General features: G+C 31.1%; 1 protein-coding gene across 1 annotated transcript in view; it reads right to left on the bottom strand.

Moving 5' to 3' along the window:
• LOC143191537 (kinesin-like protein CG14535) overlaps positions 1-23252 on the bottom strand; it is a 660599-nt gene that overhangs the window by 388251 nt on the left and 249096 nt on the right. The window contains exon 6 of the mRNA XM_076396712.1: positions 17322-17932. Coding sequence (XP_076252827.1) covers positions 17322-17932 — 611 coding nt within the window. The remainder of the gene's footprint in view (positions 1-17321; positions 17933-23252) is intronic.

Here is a 23252-nt window from a genome sequence, read left to right as displayed (position 1 = left end):
GCTCCGAACCGTGGTCCTCGCCATTAAGCCTGATGACCTCTGGCGAGTGACCAACTCAAAAATCATCTCAGAAGATATCCGATCTAACCTAGCCTGATTACCGGCGTGAAAAGGATCAATTTTTTTTCGGATTTTGCACACTTGTCTTTTGGACAATTACAAACAATCACGAACATGCCCCAGAAGAATTCGAACGCATCCAACAGTAGAACCACTGCGCCAACCAAACCGGCAAATTCATATAATTGTACAACATTGGTCAACAACTCAATCTGAAATAGTCCTAGGAAAATTACATTCTGTATATTTAAAACTCTCAACAGCTTCCTTTTCAATGCTAAAATTTTAACCAACTGCCAGGGATCATGTTCCGTAATTCCTGCGACAGCGTGTTAATTATCATTTCATTTTAATCAGCAAGATTCGCCAGGAAAACATTATTTTATGTCATTTTTAACCGAAATGAAACCCAAATCGTTTTATCACCGGCTACACGTATATTTTCTCGGTAGACAATGACGTAACTATTCTTTTGTTTCCCATTACACGCGCTCCAACATCTGCAACTGTTATATATCTCGGCGGCCGTTACGAGATCCTCCCTTTCCTGGCGTATCGAAATTACTTCTCGCTAACAGGAATATTAATAAAATCCGCGGACGTACTCCAGGAACGAAAGCACATGGGTAAATACGTACGGGGTATTTTTTTTCGCGTGAGATTTACAATTTATACGTGTATAAATCAAGTCGACGGTGGACCGAACGCAGTCGAGTCGGCCGCGCCAAACCGAGGACTGCAAGCAAGCGCGGCCAGTCACCGAGAATGAATGATATATGACGGGACGTTAAATTTAAATGGCTGAAAAAAGGTTATTGGACATTGGAACGAGGTCAAAGTTCGGATCGAGATCGTTCATCAGCCGCTATTTGTGATGGTAGGTTTTGATCGGCCGATGACGTTTATAGGTCTGTTTAAACGCTGAAGAAAATACTAGGTATACACCAGGGGTTACCAACAAAGCCTTAGTATCCATGTTGGACTACTAAACCTAAAAATTAAAAAAGTACTATTGAATCCTAGTACAAAGTTATTAACATTACTAATCCAGATTCGGTACTTAATTATAAAGGTACAAATGCAGTGCTATTACACTCATACTAATACAAAATTTAAGAAATTACTAATTCCTCGGTATTTCGGTGTCTATACGATACTACTAAACTTTAATATAAAACTAAAAAAATAGTAATTCGGCTACGGTACTTATATATTATAAAGGACCATGTACTTCAATACCTATGCAATAGTACCTACTAAGCTCTAATACAAAACTTTAAAAAATATTAATTCGGATGTGGTACTTAATTATAAATGATCTTGCTAGGGCAGAATGGGGTCACTTGATCACGATTTTGTTCGAATCAGTCGATTCAAAGGAACATTTACGAAAACAGATACTCTTAAATAGCTGTTTATTTATTTGATCGTATACTAGGAGCAAAAAACTTCCTTCAGACGCTGAGCTTTCCTCACATTCTATTTATTCTTCTTGTTAACTTTATTAATTAATCATCCTAACAAAGCAATTTTCTTGATCAGATTCTGATTGTTTTAAAAACTGCTTACTTTTCTGATTTTTTCTAGAACTTTTCTATATTCCTGCTAGTTTCGGTTCCCTGTTCTAAAGTAAGCGCATCTTTCTCGGGAATGTCTGTCAAAACAGCACTCTTTCGTGCTTCCCTTCCCTCGTGCCTGTTGCTTTATTAGCCCTGCTTTGTAGAAATGCTTTAACGTAGAAATACATTACTTACTCAAGCGTAGGTATATTGTCACAATAATGTTAAAGCAGTGCAAACAAACACCATAATAAAAAATGAGGGTCACTTGAACATGACTCAATCGAAGCCGTTTTTTTGGCTCCATTAATAGTAAACGAACTAATATCATAATACACTTAATTGATAGCCGTATGATGACGTTTTACTTTTCATTCACATTAATTCAATCTTTTGGTACAAAATTTGTAATATCACGCACTTATATCCTAGTGGTTAGTTATGCTCAATTTTTGACATTCTCGAAAAAGACGCTGACTTATTTGTTCTTTAAATACGAACAGATATCGTATCTTATATTAAAATACATTTTAGCTAGCTGAGCACCTAATAATATAAATATTACGAAATTATCTGAGGGCTGACTAAGTATACACATATCAGGCTGTAAAGCATGTTTCTTGATGAAGTATAATTCATCGAACTATTTAATATATAAGAAATCAACTTTCTGTAATGATGGGACTTAATTGACACCTTTGTGTAGACTTGAACTTAATTAAAATGTTTCATTGTTAAAAGCATGAAATAAGGTTACTAAATTTCAGTGACGTGGAAGCAATACAGCCACTGGACAACACGCAGGAAATCAAAAGATTGAAGCAAACCATGCGAACTTGTTTAGTGTATAAATGTATTCTTAACTTTAGCTTAAGTAGTTCAGTTTTATTTTCATTTCAGAAATCCATACTAATGTTTTAATCCCGTACTCATCTTGCTTGCAATGTAAGTAAAACAGAAGAGTAGTAATAAATTAATTTGTAAATTAACAAGGCAATTGATTTTTGAAAATGCTAAAAGAACATTTTCGTCTGTTCGTTCTGTTTCTTCGTTAGTATCTAATGCTGACTGAATGCAGACCTATAAAAGTAAACCCATAACATGACATTAAATATAATTTTACATATTATTTTATAAATGAAGCTAAATTAAGGCTATTTATAACATATGATCATTAAGTGATGCTAGAAGTACATGTTCTTCTGTTTAGTTAGCAAATCTTTTACGAATATCTGGATATATGCAAATTATTTGGTAACTAAAAGAAGAATTAAGCCTATTAGGAACTCATATATTAGGGTTTGTCTCGACCGGACCTGGTGTTAACGTGGGTTCCGAACCACAGTCCTCGGCATTAGGCCTACCAAATGGCGAGTGACCAACTTTAGAGATCATCCCAGAAGTCCAAACCAAACCACTAAACCACCAAACTTCTGATATCGGCATAGTGTTAGTATTCGAGATATACTCCGTGTTAGTTATTAAAATAAAAGGTAATGTTCATAAGTTTTATATAAAATGATTAAAAAAACAGCAAGAACATGAAATTAATTTGCGAAACATTTTAGAGGAGGTAAAAAGAAAAATACAGCATAATACTAAATTTTTATATTATATTCATTTATATATTTTAAAACTTAATATTAATTTTGAATTATAAATTAGAGGATATATAAAACAATGAACCTTAACTATGCCAAAAACTATTTACTAAATTACCACGTATTTGAATGTATAATACTACAAATGTATTGTACAAATGTACAAATATATAAATAAAATTTTATAACAACTTTCTTGTAGATACAGTCCTAGTCCCACTAATTACTAATTAATTACAATACAATAAAAGTTACAATAAAAAATTTCCAAATTTCCAAATAAAGGCAAGGTTAATATATTTCATGGAAAAAGGGCTTACCGCCTAAAAAAGCACCACCATAGTTAATGAAATCAAGGACTCAATTAGGCCTGCTTTTCTCTTCTTTGATATTTTAGCAGATTACTTTTCCTTATCAACCAATTATACAGCTGTAGACAATACAATCCTCTTCTAAAAGCTACCTTTTCTGGATTAATGGTAAGCAATATTTTCCTGCACTTCTGTAAAGCCCATAAACTGGACGATTAATTGAAATTACGTAAATATATAATTCCCTAATTATCTTGTCAAAATTTAATTATCGAATATTACTCTGGGATTCATATGGGCTACTTATATTTACTTCAATATTGAGTCTTATAACATTATTAATAAAAAAACTTATACAGACAGACTCAAATTAATATTTTGCCTGTAACCCTTCTTGACTTATCGTATCCTACCTAAAATTGATTCGTAAGATAATAATCATATCAATAGTTTCATGGAAAATACTATCTTGATGATAATTCCTTATACCTCGTGGTATATAAGCTTCTAGGCTTCTTGTTTTCTAAGAAATTCTTTCAGCAATATTTTTTTTTTCTTTTGTCATCCTGTGGCTTCCAACTTTCAAAGCCTCACAAATTCTTAAAATATAGATTAGATTGTTTAACATCCGTATGGATCCGACAAAGATACTGCCGAAATTCTGTATGTATGGATATTAAAATCATTAAAATGGAGACAGAGAGAAGGCAGATGATTTGTGCCTTAGTGCCATTAGTTGTGCAGCAAGCTCATGGCGAAATCGTTCTTTATCTTGCTACTAAGTATGTCATATTACAAACTAATAATTATCCTATTTGATTAATTTTTCCTATTTGTAGCAAGTGAAACTAAACCTACCTTTGACTCTCCATATTTGTAATCCTGTTAAAACGTTGAAATGTTAAACTAAAAAGCCTTAAGTAAAAAAGAACATCACAATATAACTTTAAAAACGCCATATCAAATGCCTTAATAGTTAAACAAATAAATACCCAACGTTTAATCAAAGCAATACCATGCAGTGTTGCCAACGGCAAGACTTTATATTGTACTAAGTACTAAAAAAATCGTAACTACTCTATTACTTTTTTTTCAAAACAAAATATCAAAATTAATGTCAGAAAGTCTTCTTAAATATATTATTTTTCTAAAATAAAATAGATCCATAAAGCATCGTCTTTTAGCATATCGGCTTGCGGCGAGTAGATTGCGCCGACGAATATGCAAAAGGTTCCGAAAGTAATCGAATCTCCGGACCACAATGATTTTTAATGTACACTCCCGCGACTATCGTCACAACAGGAGAACCGCCCTGTCGCCGTTATCATTGCGCCACCAAACCAGCCAATAGTATCATTGATTTCAATAATTCTTTTATATGACAAAGTAAATATTTACATCAAAACGACCTTGAAAGAAATGAAATACCAATATTGAAGTTATATATGCCAGTTCTCACCTTTCAAGACTTATCACATTTTTCAAATTTTCTTCTGCCTTGGAACGAAGATAAACAACTTTTTTGGAGTTTTGACGATGGATACCCAATAAAATACGTAATTATAACACAAAATTATTAAAACAATACATCAACAAGACTTTTAACCTGATAAACTGCCGAGCGACTACTACGAAACAACTACGTCACACACAGGTTTGGAGCGTTTTGGTGCCTTCAAAATTATTCTATTTCAGACGTTAATTTTTGTTTAAAGTCCACATTTTGTGGCAGAAATAACATTTATTTTGATTAAAGTAAATACGTATAATTGCAGTTCGGTATTCCTACTTGCGAGTCCCCATTAAAATCGTTAAATATATATTCCGGAAACAAAACAGCAGAATACGTATTAATTATCCGAAAATCTATGAGTTACACGTTCGGTAATGTCGTCAATTTGTTCTGTCTCGTTGCAGGATAGTGTTTGACACTGCTGATTAAAACGACACGATAATTAATATGGCGTCGCAGGAACGGCCCCGGGGCCGAGTTTAAATGTAAACAGCGGCGGAGAGAGGGAAAAAAAACGAATGGGGGATTTAGAACGGGAGAGCCGCGACCCCCCTTCACCCCGCCCCACGCCCTTACGAGGCGATATTTACGCTGCAATTTTTTACGTCACTTCCCCTGTCGGCACCCCATGTGTCAAAGCCAGCACTAATAAGTCAACATCCGATTGAATAGTGAGAGCCAGCGGTGCCTTCGGCGGGCTTATCGTCTGCGTCATCCTGCGGAATTTGGCAGAAGACGGGGCACTTCGTCTAGTGGAGACTAAGTATAAATATCTTCAGGTATTACACAGTGGTAATATGTTTTAATTGTGCTATAGTTTGTTACGAATTATTTATTATAGTTCAAATTTATGGGTATGTGAGACTATCAGCATCACGTTAGACAAAAAGCAAAACACATTAGAACCAAAATAAAAAAACTATACTGGTTAGTCGGAAGATACTCTCAACTTGATCTAAGATCAAAGAGGTTGATCTATAATACAATTATAAAACCAATTTGGACCTATGGGGTGCAAATATAGGGTTGCACTAAATATTCAAATCAACTAGTCATACAACACTGTCAAAACAAGGTTCTTCGATTGATTACCAATGCCTATCGCTATGTAACCAACGAAGAACTGCACGATGACCTGGAAATCAAATGGATTTGCGAAGTTATCCAATATTTCGCCTTGAAACACCAAAAAAGATTACTAATTACTAATTAATATTAAAATTAATTAATTATTAAATCATACTAACGTGGAAGCAGTACAACTGCTGGACAGCGCGCAGGATGTCAGGAGATTGAAGCGAACAAAACCATACGAACTTATATAAAGTGTATACATTTAGTGTAAACTATAGCTATAAGTTAATAATTAATAAATAATTATAATTTTATAATTGAGGAATACATACTGATGTATTTTCTCACAGTCGTCTTGCTTGTTAATTAATCCAAGTACACAGGAAAAGTACTAATAAATTTATTGTGAATTAAGATTGTACTAAGCACATCCAAAAAAGATGTTATAAAATAAAAAAAATGTGAGAATATCAACATCATCTAAATATTAGCCCCAATAAATAATTATTAATTTCTTACATACATTTTGATCATTTTGTAACTTTAAAAAGGTATAACTATTTTCGAACATTTTCTGCAATTCTTATACATCCAAACAAGTGAGCAACAAATTAGATTTGTTTAGTTGGTTTTAATTTAAATTAAACTATTATTTTTGTATTGTCGGCAGCGACTTCAAAGTAATCAGTTAGTAGTACCTAAAATAATATTGTCAATAGATAAATAGGTTTTTTTTTAAATATATTTTAAAGTCTCCTTTTACCAACAATGGTTTTATCTGGACTGGAACTATAGCTTAACGTGGGGTCCGAACCACGGTCCTTAACATTAAGTCTACCGGCTACGAAACATCCGGTCTTACCAAGCCTGGTTACTGGCGTGACTGGGATCATTTTCATTTTTCAGCAGGATTCAAACTCACGGCCATCGCAACAGTAGGAGGACCGTCCTATCGCCTTTACCACTGCGCTACCAAGCTGGCTCAGATAAATAGGTTTAGGTAGGTATTAAGCTAAATTGTGTGTATATAGTAGAATGTAAAATGTGTATAGTAGATAAACTAAATAAGTTTTTGTTTATTTTTATTTAGTTATTACAACGATTATTATGTAAATATTTTATTTTAAAACATATTTAAAAAAAATTTACGTGCCTTTGAAATTTGAGAGTTTCCCTCGATACCCCCTCTCCCCTTCATCGTATAAGATCCTGACTTGATTCCAATGGGACCACCTTGGAAGTGCACTCTTTCATTAATATATATATATATATATATATATATATATATATATATATATATATATATATATAAACAAGAACCTGCAAGTTATTCCAAGTATTTGATCAAAACCGGAAATATTAAAAGGAAGGTGTGTTGTAAAAAACAGTAAATTATTGTTTTCCAAATATTGTCATGTTTCTGAGACATTATGCAGCATCGTTCAGACCAACTGACATTTAAATAACTAGGACGTGAAATGCTGTACTACTAATTACATTGTTGCTTGTGCCTGCAAATATAACAGCTTTCCCCTAAATTCACCTAATGGTGAAAGAAGCTCAAAAACATCATTTGCAATTTCCTGTGATAATTTTTATCATTTTAAACTGCCTTTTCTTCATCTTCAACCACTTTAGATATACCAGAACATTACTTGTCAACTGCATTAAATGTAAGACTTGGTGTAAAAAACGTCAAACCAAAACTAACTTAAATTACAGACCTAATATAAACCATATTGCGTGTACCAAAATAATTTATATATATTAAGATTTTTAAGCGAATATATTAAATAAAATTTGATAAAGTCCATAGTAATCTCTATTTTTTTTTCACTTGAAATATGGTAATAATAATAATGAAAGATAAAATTTAAAGCATAGCTGATTTGATTTTAGATATATGGAAAATACCCAACAATTAAAAACAAATGACGTTGTCCTTTTAATATTAACATATCATTAATTATTTTACTGCACTCCAGTTGATAAAAAATATATTAATATTAATGAACTATATATCAACTGTATATAAAATAATAAATAACACAATTAAATCAATTAAAAGTTACTTTAAAATTCCAGAAAAATATGATAAAATTGCACATTATATAATATAAATAATGAATAATTACAAACCAAAGGTGTGAATATAGTGAATAGATATGGCCATTAGATAAGCAAGAAAACAAGAAAAAATAGCATGACATCGGTTGATGGGCGATCCATACATTCCATTTGTCAGATTTATAGTTGAATTTATTTGTTTATTCATTAAAGAAGAAAAATCTACGTATATATGTACATAAATTTTAATTTTATAAATTAAAATTTATTTTCACTTATGTTTTAAATGCTGATAAAATATTTGTAAGCGAGTCACAAAATTATACTACTTAAAGAAATATAACAAAACAAAGTTTATTTTTAAAAATCTAAATGTCTGTCGGTGCTTCATTATACGGTTGCAGTAAACCCTCTAGACCATTATTAAACTTCATACTTCGTTCCAGTGAAGAATCCAGCTCCAAAACTAAATGCAGCAATTCGTGAGCAGTGGACAAAATCTTATTTATTTAGTTTAAAGTTAAAGACGTAGTTGATTTTTGAACTAATTCTTAGGAAGTATTATCTTTATCATTTGTTTCATTATTTGTATTGCTTTTCAACATTTCAACGAGATTTCAACAAACTTCAACATCTGTTGACTGAACATCTTCGAAACCTCCATGTATCTAATGAGTAACTTGTAAAATATTAGTGACTTCGGTTTCTTTGTCTGGTAATGATGAGATGTCGATAAGAACTTCCGGCACTAGATGTTTCTAGCATGCATTTATAGTTAATGGTCTTAAGTTTATACTAAACAATATAAAACTGTTTCCAACTTCCGGCAACAGTCAACGAATAATTTGCGTCCGTGCAGTGTAAGATAATGTGCTCCTTAGATAATATCGTTTAAATGCTGCTAATATACCCTGGTCTAATGATTGCATTTTCACATTGGGATAGATTAAATTTAAAGTCTTCGGATGTCTGGGCGCATTGTCAATAAGAAAAAGTATCTTAAATAATAAGAATATTGAGGCCAAATACTGTTTAACACTAGGCACAAAACAGTTAGTGAACCAATCTGTAAATAGCGTCATGGTAACCCAAGCATTAGGATTTGATTTCCAAAACACAGACAGACAGTTCAAGGACCAACAGAATAAGCAAACATTGGGTTCACCAAAAAAGTTAATCGGTCCTTGGTTAGCTTAAACCTGAAAAGAGGAACCAAATTTATTGTTAAAACAGTTCATAAAAACAAACTACTTCTGGTTATAGGACACTAAATAATAATTATAATCTTCTAACATAAGTATACGCTTAAGTAATGAGATGATTCAATATAAAAAGTAAATGAAGCAACAAGGAATAACTGGTAGATGACCAGTAAACCATACATAAAGGATATATTCCAATTTGATAGCGGCTAAAGTAATAATAGTTTCCTGGGTTATTTGAATCTTTTTTCGGGAAAGCAACAAGTTCTCCTTAAGAGAATGGCTCGGCCTTTCCGATATGGACGAGTACAAGAGGGACGGGACCAAATCTGAACCATTGCGGCGGTTTTCACGGGGTGGCTACTCCCGATAGACCATCGTAAAACCAATAACGACTCGATAGGCACATATTTATCGGGGTTCGGTGTTTTGCTCGCGTATTAACGAGCCGATAAAGGTTCGAAACCACCTTCGGTAATATCAGCGCAACAATAAAAGTTTCGTTTTTAGTTGTAAAAGTTCCTTTTTATGTGCGACAGTCGCCTACACCCCATTACCGCTTAACAAGGCATTTTTTACGGCTTCGGATGACAGTTTACAGCCATAGTTCGCCAGCTGGATAAGAAAATAACGCCATGAATATTTTCTGGGTTTACGGTTGAATTTATGATCAATTATCCGGATAATGTGTGTGTCTGTGTATGTGTGTGTGTGACCGGTCACGATTTTTATTGCGTCATTATAAACAAAACAAAGGAATCAATAAAAAGGCGAATATACGTTTATTCGCATCAAGAAAAACCAATTTAATCACTAAAATTGAATTAGACACAAATTTTATCTTAACACATACACCATTAATGAAGTATTGGAAGTATAACAAACTAGAAGTGTGTTAAAACTGTGTGAACACTTTTGTCGGCATTCTAGACCCTAGATGTGTTTAGTGCATTAACTAATAATGTCTTGGTCAACCAAAATGAGGAATAGGAGGTTCAAAATGACTGAAATCACCAATAAAGATCACTGTCCATTGTAAAATAAAAAAAAAACATGGACAAATTTAAAAGAAAATTCGTAACCACTCATCTCATTACCCCGTAAGTAGTCTTGTTGATCACAACACAAATTTCATTAGTGTGCCAATAAAAAACCATATTACTTATAGAGTACCATTCATAAGTGAAGAAAATGTCAAATATATGATAAATCTATACGACCAAGTGTATAGAATAATTCAAATAGTGCCAATTGTAAATATATTTCTTAAATAATGATTATCTTGTGAAAAATTTTAATTATACACAAATAGTTACTATTAAATTTTTTTAACTACCTATTATATTAACCTATTTATACTAAAGCATAAATTTGACAGATGTTGGATCATTAGTTTGTGAATTATAGCATTTTGAGTGAAGCAACTTTTGTTATTGTGAAAAAAATTGATAAAAAGGAATTTCGCGTGTTGATAAAATATTGTTTTTTGAAGGGAAAAAAGACAGTTGAAGCAAAAACTTGGCTTGATGCCGAGTTTCCGGACACTGCTCCCGGAAAATCAACCATCAACGATTGGTATGCTAAGTTTAGACGTGGTGAAATGAACACCGAAGGCGGTGAACGCAGTGGACGCCCAAAAGAGGTTGTTAATGACGAAAACATTAAAAAAATCCACAAAATGATTTTGAATGACCGTAAATTAAACATGTGTTTTACTATGGTAGGCCGGGGACTTTTCTATTGACCTGTTAGACCTATAAATTAGTTTTAAAATATTGTTTTTTTTTAATTTCTAAGTTTTATTTTATTCAAACTAATGTCCATCGATAGCCGCCATTTGTTGTCATCTTTCAACCAATTTACGAATTCCATCTCGGGAGAATGATACTTTAGAGGCTATCCACCAATCGACCCATTTTTTGTATTTCTGTTTTGGACAGGTCACGACTCATATGACGAAACAAGTAGTAATCAGAAGGAGCAAGGTCTGGGGATTACGGCAGGTGGGTAGAACTTCCCATTTTAAGGTTTCTCAGTAGATTTCACAAGTTTTCCAACATGTGGCCGAGCATTGTCATGTTGAAGAATAATATTGTTATATCTTTGCTCGTAATTCCATCAAATCTTTGCATTCAAATTTGTTTGACTGGCCAGAACGCTCTTTGTCTTTGCTGACAAAATAATCACTTTGATTCGTACTGGGACGAAATGACACGTACTAAAGTGAAGCCAGTCAGTGAGGATCCAACACGAAGTTGGTTACAAATATACCAGATGCGATATGTTGACACCATATGTTGTAAATTATTTAAAATTAATTTATAGGTCTGGTAATATTTAGTAACTTTCATATATTAATAGTATTCATATACAGTTAAAAGACACATACACAAATTTATTCATACAAGTTTATAACTTTACAAAATTGATGAAATAATTATAATCTAATGCTATTCTAGGACTCGAGACGGTAAATCTTGACATCAATTTATCGTTTTATCTCTTACAAATATAAAAAATCAAGATATCCAATACAAAATGTTCAAAAATATAAAGTGTGTCCACTATCAAGAGCAAACTATAAAATCAAGAACTAAAATATAAAGAGAAACAAAAAAAATCGATATTTTATAACCGATATATCGATATTTTTTCAAAAAAAGATATATCATATACATTTGAAAAACCTTTTAATTATTTTAAAAAAAACCTTTAAGAATGGTATTTAATTTTAAAGATTCTATAAAATTATGAATAGTTTTTAAAGTTTTTGGAGAATATTAATATTTCTTGGAGGTATATATCAAGATATTATTTCTTTCTTAAAATATCGATATATAAATTGTAAAATATCGATATTTTTCCTAACAGTGGCCAAAAAAAAATCGATATTTTCTTCTCAAATATTTCGATATTTTTTAAAGCATTGATATGTCGAAATATGATGCTCTATGATCGGGAAGCATAGCGTCAAATTTAACGTCGGTGAGTAACTAGTAGAACTATATTAGGATAAATTGAGAGATGAAGTAGAATTTTAATTACAAGTTATTGTCCACAATAATATACGATATTTCCTGCTTGAAGCAATCCAAATATGACTCAATACTTGGCTCCTTCGAAAGAACTACCGCTATCCCAGACCACCAGAAAAAGTCCGAAGGAGCAATATTTACGGCGGGTAAGTAGAGTAGGTATATATGTGACATATATCTTTCAATATAGGTATACCTATAAAGATTTTCATGGATTTTACAAATATCACCAAATGTTACAAAACCCCATTTATACTTCCACAAGGAATATTTTGTCCAATAGCAATTTTCTATGAGTAATTCGATTGGAACTTCCTTCTCGGATGCACTTTGACACCGAATTCATCGACAACAAATCATTAAACGTTTTTAGATCCTCAAATAAAATAAAAGTTTCACATAGATGACATTTACTCGGCTCAAACCCCTTTTAGAAATAAGTAAAATATGATATTAACACAAATTGTTAAAAGTTAACATCATTTAACACTTTATAACAGTATTAATAGTTATAATAATAAAGGCAAAATTGAGTTTATCTTTGCAAAATATGAAAACGTGACAACAAGGGTGATTTCAATAACTACAACGATTTACCGATGAAAACAAAATGTGTTTACCCGACTGAAGTAAAATAGTTCACTATAAAAAACTTGTTCCACATTCCAAGCGCTACACCAATATATTCATGTCGAAATATGTAAATGCATATTCTCTGAATTGTTTACCATAAATACATCTATATTTTATACATTTTTCATTAAAAAAAAAGCATCTAAAAAATCTAATAAAATCGATAAATAATCATGCTATATTTTCCCACATTATGTAGCATATACAAGAAGCTTAGTGCTGTATAACTTTATTTAGCAACTTGAATAAGATAATCACCCTATAACTATTTTGATTTAAAAGTATCCAAGCCCAACGCCGGATTCGAACCTACGATATTCTTCGACAACAGAGCCGGCGGTCTAACCGTTTACCCGCATCACTAACACTTCCACCCATTTAATGAACAGGAATCAAAATTAAAAGAGTATCTTCCTAATTAAAATTAATGAATATCAAAACTACATTGGCTATGTTAATACGATGGAAAAGATTCAGATAAGACAATTCATTAATAGAACGTAATTAAGAATATTAGATGGCAATATTAACATACCTTAAGATGAAACAAAGAAATTGAGGGATCATTCCCATAATTTTCAACGGTTATAAACAAATGAGTTTATGATGAGTTGTTTATATTATCATCGTTCTACGAAAGTACTTGATAGGTTCGGTACTTAATTCTTATAAATGATTTTTTAATAAAAAGAAGTGCTCTAGATTGTTGTAACACATTATTTCTTATTTAGAATAGACGCCCTATGTAGGTGTTTTTATAGAGCCAGAAGGAATGATTCAGAATGGCGAAAATGACTATGACCTGATCTGACAGAAAGAATCAGAGAAAGGCGTAACTTAATTAATGAGGGTTATAACGGCAAGTGTTTCATCTATGATATAAAAGAAGCGTCCACATTTCGGGGAAGAAAATCATTTACCATTAAGATAATGTACGTTGCCCATATGATGAAATTCCGCAAGTTAGGGTACGGGTTGCTTACAAGACAGGTTTAACATCCAGCGATTGTTTCTCTATTTATAATTAAAACGACTCTGGTTATGTAGTATTTGAAAATAAATATAATTTTATATTAGAAACGTTAAATAGCCACATTACCTTTTAAGAATAATTGTTGTCATTAAGAAAGGTTAAATAATTTTGAAAGAAGCTTTAGAACAATTTTGAAAATCTATGCAAACTAATAGACCAATGATGTAGTATATAAATTGATGTAAACTATACTCATGAAAATAAAAAATATGTCAATAAAACTTCATTAATATATATTACAGCTATTATTTAAAAGGATATTATAGTAACATCATTGAGTAAATAAAATAACATAAATAAGTAAACATAAACATAAAAAATAAGAAAGATTAACATAACATTGGAGAATCCAAATGTTTTATTTATTATATTTTAGGGCTTTCTTTTTATCAACGAGAGTTTATCTGGACTGGATCTAATGTTTAACGTGGGTTTCTAACCACAGTCCTCGCCATTAAGCATACCGACTGGACTTCAACTTAAAGAATATCTAAGAAGATTCATTATCCGGTCTTATCCAGCCTGGCTACTGGCGTGACAGAGATCATTTCCTTGTAGGAGATTGAGTTCTTGCTTTATGGACAATCACAATTGCAAACAATCACAAAACAGGAGAGTCATTTGACCATTGCGCCAATCAAACCAGTAAGATCAATTGTTCAAGAAAAAATATATTGATGCATATTTTCCGAAAAAAATTCTTTCTTGTTTCAATACGTTGATATCATAGGATTTGGAATCACTAAACAGAATAAACTGAACCAAAACTACACTAAAAACATTAATAAATTAATATATGCAGCTGCTATATATATTTATTATAAAATTCTATATTAAAGAGTCTTAAGAGTATTAAATTTCAACTTCTAATACTAACCTCATAGTTCGGATACTTTAAAAAGTTAAATATTATTAAATTGTAATGAATGAAAAATAATCATACTACTACATTATAGTAGAAATAAAGAAAAAAACTGCCTTAAATACAAATAATATCATGCAGATATATTAAATAAAATTAGCATTAAATGTACGCATATAACTATATATAAAAAAAAATCAAATAAACATAATATTAAATTTAACATCTATTTTATCTACTGTACTAAAAATATTAATAGAAGCAAACACAAAAAAAGTTAATAAACATTATATAAAGCTTGCTAATTTAATAATAATGTATAAAATATATATTTATAGATATGCCGTAATAAAATTTAGATAGATAAAGAAGAATATATTTCCTTACAACATTGAAAGGATTGTTTTCTTGTCATGCCTTTGAACATATTTATAGCTTATAAAAATGGAAATCAAAAATAATAACTAGCCGGCTTGGTGGCGCAATGGTAAAGGCGATGGGACGGTCCTCCTACTGTTGCGATAGCCGCGGGTTCGAATCCTGCTGGAGCATGGTCGTATATTTATATTTGTGATTGTTTAAAATTTGTGAATGTTCTAGGCAAGACTATAAAATCCGACAAGGAAAATGATCCCAGTCACGCCAGTAACCAGTGGGCTGGGTAAGACCGGATGTCTTCTGGGATGATTTCTAAAGTTGGCCACTCGCCAGTCGGTAGGCTTAATGCTGAGGACCGTAGATCGTTCGGAGTCTACGTAAAACTTTAGACCCAGTCCAGATAAACCCATAGTTGGTAAAAGGAGACTTAAAAAATAATAATTACTATACTAGCAGTAAGTAATTAAAAATACGTATAATCTAAGAAGCAATCAACTATTGAAGTACAAATAATGATTAAATAGTTGACATTATAGTGAAAATAAAGAAAAAATCCAAGATTGTTTCTAGACGAGTTTGAAAACACTTTAATAAATGAGTTTTAAATGGCCATTAAATAAGATATAATAATATGCACATATAATAAATAATATTTTAATTTTAATATTTGTTTTTGATCTAGTATTTATTTGAACCAGTGTACTAAAAATATTAATTGAAATAAAGACAAATTAGTGTTAATAAATAATTTATAATACTTGCTAACTTGAAGAATAATAATGCATAAAATAAAAAAATATTCATATGTTGTAATAAAAATATTTAGATATATATAGAAGAATATATTTCCTTACAAACTCATTTAATTGTTTTGTTGTCATGTCCTTAATTAAATGCATAACCTATATAATTAAAAATGAAAAATAATGCTATAACATAGTAAGTAATTAAAAATAACTATAATGTAAAAGGACACCAACTACTGAAGTACAAATAATTATTAAATAGTTGACATTATATTGAAAATAAAGAAAATAACTTATGTTTCTAAATGATTTTCAAAATATTTTAAAAGAGTTTTAAATTTCATATATATAAATATATAAAATTTATATAAATATTTTAAATTTAATATTTTTTTATCTAGCATTTACTTGATTTGCTGTAATAAAAATATTAATACGAAGACAAATTAGTGCTAACTTAAAGACTAATAATTTGTAATATAAACATGTACCAATATGCTGTAATAAAATATTTAGATAGATTTAGAAGAATATGTCTCCTTACAATCTTGAAAGGATTGTTTCCTGTCGTTTCCTTAATTAAATTCGTAACTTGTCAAAATTAAAATGAAAAATAATTGATGTACAATAGTTAATAATTAAAAATAACTATAATGTAAAAGGAAACCAACTAATTAAGTAGAAATTATTATTAAATAGTTCACATTAAAAATCTAGTTAATTTTGAAAATATTTTAAATCAATAAAAAAAGAAATAAACAATATTTTTTAATAATTTTTTTTATTTAACTAGCAATTATTTCATCTGTTGTTCTAAAAATATTAATTGAAGCATATGCGAAGTAGTGTTAATAAATAATATATAATACCTGCTAACTTGAGAAATAATAATTTATAAAATAAATATGTATTGATTTGTAGTAATAAAAATATTTGGATAGAAGATAGATATTTGGATAGATATAAAAGAATATATCTCCTTACAATCTTGAAAGGATAGTTTTCCTGTCGTGTCCTTAATTAAATTCATAGTTTATACAGTTGAAAAATAATTGCTGCACAATACTTAGTAATTAAACCAATGAAGTGGAAATATTTATTAAAATAATTATTAAATTCCTGGATCAATAAATCAAATGAATATATGCATGGTAATGATATTATAAGTATAATTAAACCTGTTATTGAAATTCCTAATAAATTGTTTTTGAACAGTAAACATGATTGCTTTTATTAGATTAACTTACCTGGCAAAGAAAGCTGCTGCTGCTGACGCTTGGGCCAGATTATTACCAACTCCATTAACCGCGTACACGTATTTCGTCTCAGCATACACACCGAAAACCCCAGCACTATCACTTTTGTCCACGCCAGCATACACCACGTTCTGTTGATGGTACGCCGTCACACCGTATTGTCCACTGTTATGATTCTTGACCAGACCCGGCTCGGGACCGCCACCGGGACGTTTTTGCGAGGGTCCCGATCTGGGCACCCTGCTGGTGCTCTGAGGCAGTCGAGTGCGGTTCGCGCGAGAGGCCGAGTTCTTTGGCGCGTCCATAGTCTTGGCGCGCGCGGTATTGGCCGACAGCGTCGTGGCCGTAGTCGAGGTTATGCTCTTGGTCGAACGGCGTTTCACTCCGGTTTGTTCCGGTGCTTGCGACGTTGCGGTAGGCACTGATAGCGGCGGATGTCGCCAGCCGTAGCGTCCATTGACGGCGTTCTCCCACTCACGCTCGTGGACTCTGCCACAAGACGTCGGTCTGGTGTGTAACTGGGTGTTGTTGGACGTGTGGCCATTCATGTTGCGCTCGAAAGGCGTCACATACTCGTTTTTCTTGATCATGTCGAGATCGACCTGAAACAAAAAGCGATATATCACCCCAAATTACATAGCCATGGAACAACATCTACATTTTAACTTAATCAATTATATATTATTTATCAATATCAATTAAAAACTGCCAAAAGCATTTGAACATATCTTCTTGAGGGATAATATAAATAGATGCTGTTAGGAAAATTATCGGAATTTAAAAATTTCATTAAAAACACATTTTGTAACCTTTGTCTGTTGTTTATTTAAAAGACACTTGGCACGCATATTACAATTAGTTATTCGCTATCTAATATTTTTTTCTTAATCTTCTTCTAAATCTAGGTTCAGTTAGCTTTTTATAGATGTATTCCTACTGGCGCACTCCATATAAATTTAAAACGCGGTATAGTTTTCACACATAGTTTAAATACACTCAGGTAGGGGTGTCGGCCACCGAGAAAAATATCGATATTTCGATATATCGATATATCGGTTTCGATATTTAAAAAAATATACCGATATATCAGAGAAAATAAAATATATCGATGTTCTTTCCAACATATATCGGTATTTCCAATAGACTCTTACAATTAAGTACCAAAATATACCAAACTTTTAAAATGAAGTAATAATTTAAAAGGTTTATTACAAATATTTTTTAAAAATTATTATGTTTAAGAAATATATTTAGTTTTTTGAAAAAATTTCAAGAAATATATATCGATATAGCGCTCAAAAAACGAACTCCAATTCCAACCCTTATTCAAGCAACCACTAGAGTTGAGTTCTTTTTAACATGCTCGTTCAACTTGAGCTTGACATTTAGTGTCATGCCTAATACATTACTCTAGGATCAGTTATCACTGACAAATAATTTTTTTTTTTAATTCACGTATGTAGATTTCGTAATATTTAATTTAATTCGCCATTTCTTAGTTCACTCAGTAATGTTAATGATGACTGTTAATATTCGTTTGTTCGTTACAATTGTTTCATCGTTTTTACTTACAGCGAGTAAGGCAGTATCAACAGCAAATATGGCCATTGTTACTCCTTCATATTTAGGGATATCACCATCTGTATCCCAAGTTGTATTTGAGAGGCCTCATGCCATACTTTTTAAAAGGATTAGGCTACATCCAGAAATATGTATATATATATATATATATATATATATATATATATATATATATATATATATATATATATATATATATATATATATAAAGGCCCATTACCTATATTATATATTACCCGCTGTTTATTACAGATAAAAGATAATATGTAAATAAAATTTTGGTTTTTCGCCATAACAATCCGCTTTATCATCCAGCATCAACTTATTCCTTTCCACAACTGACTTATTCTCATATTTTAGCTCCATTAGACTTTTCACTATTCCTATTCATTGAAACGATTTCACTAAATAAAATAAGTCTTCAAAAACCATAAATAATATTTTACATAGATTCGTTGTATTCCTAGGAAATTAGAAAATATAATTAAAGTTTTTGTGAAACCTTACACGTAAAGTAAACATTTTTATTTTTCCTGATTTAAAATGATGTAGGCAACTATTAGTAGACTGACTAGAGTTTTCATTATAAAACGTTTGGCATAATGAACTTGGTGGACAATGGTCAGATGAGTTCCACTGATTCAAAAAGGTAATTAAAAGCTTGTGATATCAATAATGCAGAAAAGACGATAAACATATGGGAGATCATCTTAGATTTTCAACACAAAACAAAAAGTTTTAAAATGTACATAATAATCGTTAGAATAACTAAATAAAAATAAACAAAAACCTTATTTAACCTATCTACTACATATATTTTATATTCTACTATATATACACAATTTAGCTTAATACCTACCTAAACCCATTTTTTATTTACAAAATTATTTTAACTACTACCAACTGATCAGGTACGAGGCGGTACGAACAACAAATTATATTTATTTTGTTCGTAATTTAATTTTGTGTTTATGACACAAAATTATATTATCATTTTTGTATTGTTTGGGCTCTAAAATCCCTGGAAGGTATAGGGGCCCAGTCCCTGTTTTCATCACCAACTCCATAATATTTAAAGAAATATCCTCTAACTCTTAACCATTGAAAAGCTGTATCTTCCATCACATCAGCTCAACAATTACATTATATACAAAAATCTGATTATTCTAGATAAAATTGTATGGAAACATTGCACGTGCCTTTGAAATATGATGGTTTTCCTCGTTTTCGCCAGTTTTAACAATCAGATCCTGACTTGGTTTCAATGGAACCACCTCGGAAGTGCACTCAGAATTTTGAAAATCGGTCCGCAATTAATGGAGAAATCGGTGAACATACATCAAAAAATATATAGTCGAACATAGAACCTCCTCCTCCTTTTTTGAAGTCGATTAAAAAATAATGTCTATCGCTAACAACCCTTTTTTTCTTCATTTTTTTTTAACCGGTAATCAGATAGAACAACATCTGGGGAATATGGTGAATGAGATGACCTATTTGTCTGTTTTCATTAAAATTTCGGACATCTATTACATAAGAAATAATTTTATAATGAACTCCATTATCTTCCAGTTTACACCAGATCCCAACCGTATAAACTTCATTATCAGTTTTTTATAATTAATACTACCTCAAATAATACCACAAAAATAACAAAACATCCTTCGTTCCCCAAGACCCATCAACTATTTCGAATCACTCACAAAGCAAAATAAACAAATGCAGATGACAAGAAGAATAAATAACGCTTTCATCCCATCTCAGCTCCTATGCATTTACCCATAAAAGAACTTAAAAAAAGCGGGAGAACATAAAAACGAACGATAAATAAACCTAATACATTCAAATTAAACAACCAAAGCAATTTTAATTGAAAGCTATATATTATGGCGTCTCCCTTCTGGTTACGTACTGACTCGGTCGGGAAGGGGTCGAGGAGGTTCGCGGGGGTAACGTACACCTTCCCCTTTATGTTTCTGTCATATTAGGACCAGATTGAAATAGATACAGGCACCGTACGGTATGTGATGGTATCGCTTTCTCTTTCGTATATATTAGCCATTACGATCTGCCTGTTTCTGTTGCTTCCATTATCTGGCTATATAATAAAAATTTTATGTATTGTCAATAATACTGCTTTTAGATGTTCGCCATCTAATTTTATACGGTCAGTGATGTTTCATTAAAGCTGATTTATGTACGGGGTGTGACGTATATGAACCTGAGAAAACTCTTATGTTGAATTTAAAAATATTTAATTAACGGCCCTTTCATTATCCTAGGTTAATGGATGTTATAATATATCATCCAATTTATTCGTTTAAAAGTTTTGATATAGTTTACATATACCACCATAGTACTAAATCAATTTCTGGTGATATGAGTCGAGAATAATAGAAAAGGTATCCAAAACAATGTACTGATTACAGAAAATTTACTATTTTTAATATATTTACGATATTTACTTTAACTATCCTCAAGATGACTAAATTGTGAATTGTGTCAGATGAAAGATAGGTCATGAAAATTCAAATCAATCTCAGTTAACAGTTAGTTACTGTCTTGGGACCATTCCCCTATGTGACTGACTTGGAAAATACACCTCTAACCCAACACTGTTAAATATGAATTTGTTATTGTTTAAAGAAGCATTGGAAATATTCTTTCTTGAGCACATTCATAACATGTATCGTAGTAAAGAAAAAATTATTAATTTTTAGAAGAAGTCATGACCAAACAAGTCAAAACTTGTCTGATTCAACAGGGGATATGTTCTTGCCTCAAAACTTGCCCAAATTATTATGTTTCCTCAACTTTTATCTATACACAATTTTATTATTTAATTAATTGTTTGTTTACATATTATATACATTATATGGGATCATGACAATTTTGAGCATAATTTTCGTATATAATTTTGATCGTTATATTATTTTGTTGATAAATAAATTAATGTCAAATTATAAAAAAAAATAAACCAACTTGTAAAAACTAAATAAAAGTAATCAAAAAGCTTATTTAACCTATCTGCTACACGTATTTTCTATTCTACTATATACACACAATTTAGCTTAATACCTACCTAAACCTACTTATCTATTTACAATGTTATTTTAACTACTACCAACTGTTCATTTTGAAGTCAGTGCCGAGCAACAAATTAGATTTGTTTTGTCCGTAATTTAATTTTGTGTATATGTCTCAAAATTATATTATTACTTTTGTAATGTCTAGGCTCGGCACTCGGTAAGTATTAAGCTAAATTGTGTGTATATATTAGATAATAAAATACGTGTAGTAAATATATAAAATAAGATGTTACAACGATTATTATGTACATATTTTATTTTAAAAGGTTTTTTGTGTGTTAGAAATCTAATTTTGTTTATTGTTTACTTTTTAAGGAGTCCCTTATTTCTTTTTTGAAGTCGGTTCAACTATTTTGCTAGAAATATATTATTTTTCTCTATTTAGTGTTAGATATTTACTCAATAAATTACGCACTTATTTTATTTATTGTGTGTTAGAAATCTAATTTTGTTTATTGTTTACTTTTTAAGGAGTCCCTTATTTCTTTTTTGAAGTCGGTTCAACTATTTTGCTAGAAATATATTATTTTTCTCTATTTAGTGTTAGATATTTACTCAATACCCAACCCAGTTATTTTGTTAAGTATTTCAATGTACTCCAATGATACTCCAAGTAAAAGTACAGCCCGTATGAGGAAAAATAGTAATAAAGAAACAATGATTGAAAATAAGGAATGTTTCAGGTCCGCTACCTTGTCTAGGTGATTTGACAAATGTTTCAATCGAACCAGAATTAAAAAAGTTGCTGCAGTGTTGAGAATCGAATCCACGACCTCCGTGTGTGAGCTCAACGTTCTAACCACTACACAGTTGATAGAGAAGCAGTTGCCTATATCGTTTCTACGTCGTCTCATATGAATGATTAGTGCTTAAGAAGCAAACTGATTTTTACACTGCACTCCTTCCGATTTTTCATCACATGTGTGTAACAATAACATTATACCCCAATATTTGATTATATTAGATAAAAAATATGTGAAAACATTGTACGTGCATTTGAAATTTTAGATTTCCCCACAATTTGCCCCCTTCCCCCCAACAGATCCCAACTTGGTTCCAATGGGACCACCTCGCAAGTGCACAGGGACTTAAATCAAATGAATAAAATGAATTCGGAATAAAATTATACTGTTATTAAATAAGTTCATGTTGTTTGGTTCGCTTCAACTTTCTAGATACTTACGTGTTATCCAGTAGCTGTATTGCTTCCAGATTTCTGTAATTTAGTAACCTTATTTCATGTTTTTAAACA

Source organism: Rhynchophorus ferrugineus, unplaced genomic scaffold, assembly GCF_030347505.1.
Source record: "Rhynchophorus ferrugineus isolate W39M unplaced genomic scaffold, kcgeb_rfMv2 rfM2, whole genome shotgun sequence".
NCBI lineage: Eukaryota > Metazoa > Arthropoda > Insecta > Coleoptera > Curculionidae > Rhynchophorus > Rhynchophorus ferrugineus.
Note: the sequence above shows the minus strand (reverse complement) of the source record. Positions and strands in the feature narration are given on the sequence as shown.